A 5,387-nucleotide genomic window follows, 5' to 3' on the forward strand; every position below is an offset into this window, starting at 1 on the left:
CTTTACTGTATTTCCTGACTTGCAGGAAAACTGAAGAATGCCCTCCTTAATAGATTCAAGCTAGAGCTAGAGTAAGCAAATAGGAATGATTACATGATGATGATGATGATGATGGTGATGGTGATGGTGATGATGGTAATGACGATGATGATAGTAAAGGGAAACAAGTCACAAAGCCACAAGATGTAGGGTATCAAAGTATTTATTGAGGTCAAATAAACATAGCTCCATAATTATTGTCATAAATATAAATACTGACTTTATACTTAAGTAGCAATACCATAACGCTTCTATAAATAAATCTATATATTAAAATGACATAAATAAAATGTGTACTTACAATAATAAATAAATTCATAAATATAAATTATTGGTTTTGGAAATGAGGTTATTTAGGAAATGGGAAGTAATATGGTTTATAGGAATAGACAATTGCTTTTAAAAAATAAATTTCTGCATATAAAACACCAACTACAATAACATTTTATCAGTCATTTTCATTAAGCTTGGAAGGTCTACCTTCTGGTCTTCTGGACACAGGTGGCATTGTTCTCTTTTTTAAGCTAAGCAGGGGTTTCTTTAGAATCCACCCATGATTGTAAAGTTTGGCTTCCCATTTTCCTTTTGATAAAAGAAAACCTTTTAGGGGGTCTTGTTATTTCTAACAGGCAAAAAGGGTTGGTTATCCATTTTCCAGCTTTGCTCTGGTCAAACGCAGGCATTTCTCAGGGCCATAAACAGCAGATCCAGTTCTCCAATTGCTTTGATCTCTCCATTCTCTCCAAGCTGTAAAAATAAGAATGCGTGAGTATTTGAGCATTTATACCATGCTTTTTTTAGGAGGAACAAATTATAAAAAGATGGTTAGGTTGCTGGAGACATAAACCAGGTTTTTGCCTTTGTAAAATATTACTAATAGTGATCTTTTCACAAGAATATAGTGTGATTTGCCATAGACCCAACTGAAATGAAAGGGCACAAACAGGCACCAGTCTCAGTTGTATCTACACTGATGAAGCTGCCGAAAGCCACTTCCTCACCAGAGAAGCAGGTCCTGCAGATGCACAGCAGGCATCTGCAGGACCCAATACCCCCCATCACGCCCGGCCTTGCCTCATACCCTCACAATAGGCTATGGCCAACTAATTATAACAGCTCAGCTCACACAACTTCGAATCAAAACTACACATTTACCAGTACACATGGGTTTTTTTTTTTTTTCTGTTCTCAACTCCTTAACAAAGGGGGGAAAATACAGGTTTTCACTTTTGTGGGGGGAATGACAAATTAGTCCCATCCAGTTGCTTTAATTAGTAGAAAGCCAGATACACAATATAATACCGCTTCTTTCCTCTTCCTTCCAAATAGTATGCAAATGAGGCTTCCAGACTCCATAGGAGACAGAAGTCAGATTCGAGGCCAAAGCATCCTCCTCTGAAATTCATCTAATCTATTAAATTTGCTCCAACTTATTTCAAGGAAGGTAGTAAGCCATGACTGTCCTCTATGCTTTGCTCCCCTTTCTCTTCCTGCTGTCTGCCATCATTCCACCTTTCGTACTTCCTTTGACATCATGTCAAGTGATACTTCTTATATCTCAAAGACTCCCAAGGCTATAAAGAACTTTGGAAGTCTCCTGATCTACTGTGTCTCCTCCATTCTACCACAACCAGCTCTCTGCTTCTACCTCCAGTGGCGGGGAATTAACACCTCCAAGACCACCCTCTCATTTCAGCTGGTGCTGACCAGTTTTCTCTCAGGTTGAGCTTCCTCTGAGTAACATTCTTCTCTCACCTATGCTTTCTGGAGCTACAGGCCTTAAAAAAATAAATAAATACATAATCACTCTTCTACATGACACTCTACTGCAAATGTTAAAGTCGATTTTTTCAAAATGAGTTAAAAGTTTTAAATTCTATTCCCCTACATGGATCACCATCAGATGTTTCTCTCTCACACTTCATTTTTCTAAAGCCAACAAAGTAAGCTGACATCAGGAATTTTTCAAGCCAGAAGTGCAAAGAACTTCTTGGCAATGGCATGCTAACATTCAGCCCTCTACCTCTAGGTAATAGATATATGGCAAGAGAATTGGTCTTCACAATGAAAGACTACAAAGCCTTCGATTATCAAAGAAATGGTTAGATTCATTAAATCATGATCAGCAAGAAATAATTTTTAAAAGAAACATCAAGGTGGAAAGAAGGGGATGATTAAGGTTACACCTGTTATTAAAAATTCCAATAGCTAGAACCTTCATGTTTCTGAGGTTTGTTACCTGCTTGCAAAAGCATCACTTTCGCTGCTAGTAATCATTCCTCTGGTTTTTGAATGAGTCACAATTGCTAGTCTGAGCCTTCTACTATTGTTCCTTTATCCAAATAGGCCATGTGACAGTATCATTCTCTGTACAAATGCACACTAGCCTAACCAGATAGATGCTCACTGGGGATTTGTTGAGTGAAGAAGGAGACCAGAAAGGAAAGGGAAAAAAGAGAGGAAGAGAAGAGTATTTCCAGTTCAGACTTCCATTCACTCTAATAAATCCATTCCATTTGGAACTGCATAAAAGAAATTGGGGGTTGCTCATTCTTGCTTTTAAATTAAAATCAATAGCTTCTAGGTATTATATTATGATAATTAAATATAAGTATCAATAATTCTAAAAATTTACATCATATATGTGCAACTCTTTTGTTATGGTTGTTCTGGGTTTATTTCTCCAAGTTTTAAGTCATCAAATCAATGGCTTCAAAAATCACCTCAAATAAATTTGTCCCCAAGTACTTTCCTGTTTTTGAACAAGTGCTTGTTTGGATTACGTGAATCAGTAGGAATTTCAAATTTCCTAAAGAATTAACACTAAAACTAACACAAATTGCTGCTAGAAAGAGTGCTGGAGGGGATTCAAGAGACCTGCATTCTAGCCCTGGCTCTACGGCTAGTCATGCCCAGAACATGGGGTGAAGAGATTAGATAATCTTATTTCCCAGTCAATTCTAGAATTCTATGATTTGCAAAATTTTAAAATTTATCTATAAATATATATAATAAATATATATAAAATAAATACAAAATAAATAGTATATACAAATAAATATATATATAATCAACCTGATGTAGGCAAATAAAGCAAAAAATTACATGTGGGGGGAAAAAAGAAAAGGTAGGAAAGAAAAACAATATTTGTCTCTCCTATTTAATGGTTAGAGTTAATAGTTATTAGTAGTACCTTTTGCACTGTGTCCTTCAGCTTTTGCACATTTCTCTGGATATGCTGGTCATCGTTCTCAATATGCTACAAAATGAAAACCAGAGCACTTATTTTAACACTGTCGTGCTGAAGCTTTATGAACCTCAGCGTCCCTAACTGAGGTGTGTTACAATGCACCTGGAGTTAAAGTTCTTAGCAATTTTGCCCACAATGACCTAGATTTCACCAGTGACCTAGATTTTCAAAGCTCTTGAATTCCCTTGGACACCAAAATCCAGTCATTTCCCTTACATGGGACCTCTCTTCACCCTTGAGAAATCCTACTGAGGTTTACGTTTGTGGAAAGAGTAGAGTGGTTTATGCAAATTCTGTGAAGAATAAAACCCTAACTCTACCCCTCAAAAAAATGCATGCTCAGAACAAGAAACGGACATAAAATGTCTTGTGTGAACAGTAGGCCCTCCTCAATAAATACTAGGTCCCTTCACTCTGCCCACTCCACTGCAGTCTTTTCATAATTTTAAATATTCAGAGCCATCAAGGTCACACACCTCTGACTTTTGTCCCTTCTCGTGACATCCAAAGGGCAACCATCTTTGCCCACCCAGCACTGAACATTAAATCTTCCCATTAGCCTCTCTTCTTCCCACCTGTTCCATCTATACTCCAGGGACCCATTCCCACACCTAGGCATTTTTTCCCTACAGGTCTCAACACCTTTCTTGTCTCACATAACTTGAGATGCTTTTTCCCAAGGACAAAAGAGCTTTCTCTGCTCTTGTCTTTCAGACACTCTTCGTCATCATATGTTCAAAATATGATTCAATTAAAGCAAAAACAAACATTCTGTGATTCCAAATGACTCTCACGGTGGTGTTGCTGAGGCACCTCTTGCTGCCAGCGTGGGAAGGGGCAGTGAGGGTTTGCAGAGAAGAGCTCTAAAGGAAAGAAGCAAGGCAAGACAGTCAAGTAGGAGAGGGTAGAGTTAGGCGGGGACAAAAACTCACACATTGGCTTAGCTTGTTGCTGAGCCTGGCCAGGAAGGGCACCACCTCCTGCATATAGGGCTGAAACCTATCGGATTGGGGGAGCAGCACTTCTTCAAGGGTAAAGTTCAGCACCTCCTTCATCAGATAGCAGCGCTCTCCCATCTGCAGGCAAAAGTGAAACAGCAGGGGTCATGTTGAGGGGCATCCAGAAGACCCAAAGCATCATCACCACCATCCAAACAACCAGGGATGACACACTGCCCCGCTCATCATGACTATGGCTTACATTGACTCCGTGGAACAGTTTCTCCCCAATGAGACGAACATCTGTGTTGTTATCTGCCAAACTAGCCTGGAAGAGAAGAAAAGACTAAGTGCCTTTTCATCTGTGATGAAAAGTCTGTGAGTAGAGATGCACTCTATCCACTCTCCCCAGAGCAGCCCCATGAAGACTCAAGAATTCAGATGTGTGCATGAGTTTAAAATAATGCACACAGGAGTAAGGAGAAACACAGTCAGAAGGGCTAATAAATGGCCTTTGGGGAGTAAAATTCAACGAACATATATCATCAAGGCCAACATGGAGGGTCTTCTGGTAAAGCCTAATCTCCAAAGAGTCTCTAAGGAGACATAGAAAATAATCTGTGGTCTACCAGTGAGGAGAGACAATGCATTCTTACAGATCTTAGTAGTGTTCTGGAAAACGTTTTAGGAACTATCAGGTTCCAAGGAGAGAAGATATGAAAGACAGAGAGACCGAGATGAGTACCTCCTTAGCCAGCATGAAGGTGCGGTTGGTGATATAGGGCTGCTGGAAGTTGGACTTGTCAAGTCTGCAGTGAGAGCTGATGGGCAGCGCTGCCCCTCCCTGCACCCACAGGGCAATGAGAAGGAGGCAGCTGGCGGCCAGAGTTCCCATAAGGGTAGAGCTCACAGATTTCTGCAGGGCAGCCATCGCAGACAGCTCTAACTGGAACTAATGGCGACTAGAAAAGAAACCTGGTATCAAGAGAACAAGAAGCAAAAGCATAAAGGCAAACAATTAGGTATCAAGAAGTATCACGTCAAACGAACCCATCACACCAAGTTTGCTGAAACACTTACCTGTTTCGATGATTCTGCTTGTGAGGGGAAGGCAAAAGTTGCTGCTTTTATAGCCCCCAGAATACACATTTTTTTTTTTG

General features: G+C 39.8%; 1 protein-coding gene across 1 annotated transcript; it reads right to left on the reverse strand.

Annotated features, from left to right (window-relative positions):
• Nucleotides 1-708: 708 nt before the first annotated feature.
• Nucleotides 709-5,158, reverse strand: IL22 (interleukin 22). The gene is made up of 5 exons (XM_072842649.1): nt 4,973-5,158; nt 4,490-4,555; nt 4,222-4,365; nt 3,233-3,298; nt 709-786 (listed from the first exon to the last, which is right to left on the reverse strand). The coding sequence occupies exons 1-5, from the start codon at nt 5,156-5,158 to the stop codon at nt 709-711; spliced, it is 540 nt and encodes a 179-aa protein (XP_072698750.1).
• Between the last annotated feature and the right edge of the window lie 229 nt (nt 5,159-5,387).

Source organism: Canis lupus, chromosome 11 (assembly GCF_048164855.1).
Source record: "Canis lupus baileyi chromosome 11, mCanLup2.hap1, whole genome shotgun sequence".
Lineage (NCBI taxonomy): Eukaryota > Metazoa > Chordata > Mammalia > Carnivora > Canidae > Canis > Canis lupus.

Excerpts from the sequence above, each read along its gene's own strand:
- IL22 (XM_072842649.1), bottom strand. The coding sequence starts at position 5,158 with ATGGCTGCCCTGCAGAAATCTGTGAGCTCTACCCTTATGGGAACTCTG. Across the intron at positions 4,556-4,972 it reads CCTTCATGCTGGCTAAGGAG|GCTAGTTTGGCAGATAACAA; the intron begins GTACTCATCTCG and ends CTTCTCTTCCAG. Across the intron at positions 787-3,232 it reads TGAAGGACACAGTGCAAAAG|CTTGGAGAGAATGGAGAGAT; the intron begins GTACTACTAATA and ends TTATTTTTACAG.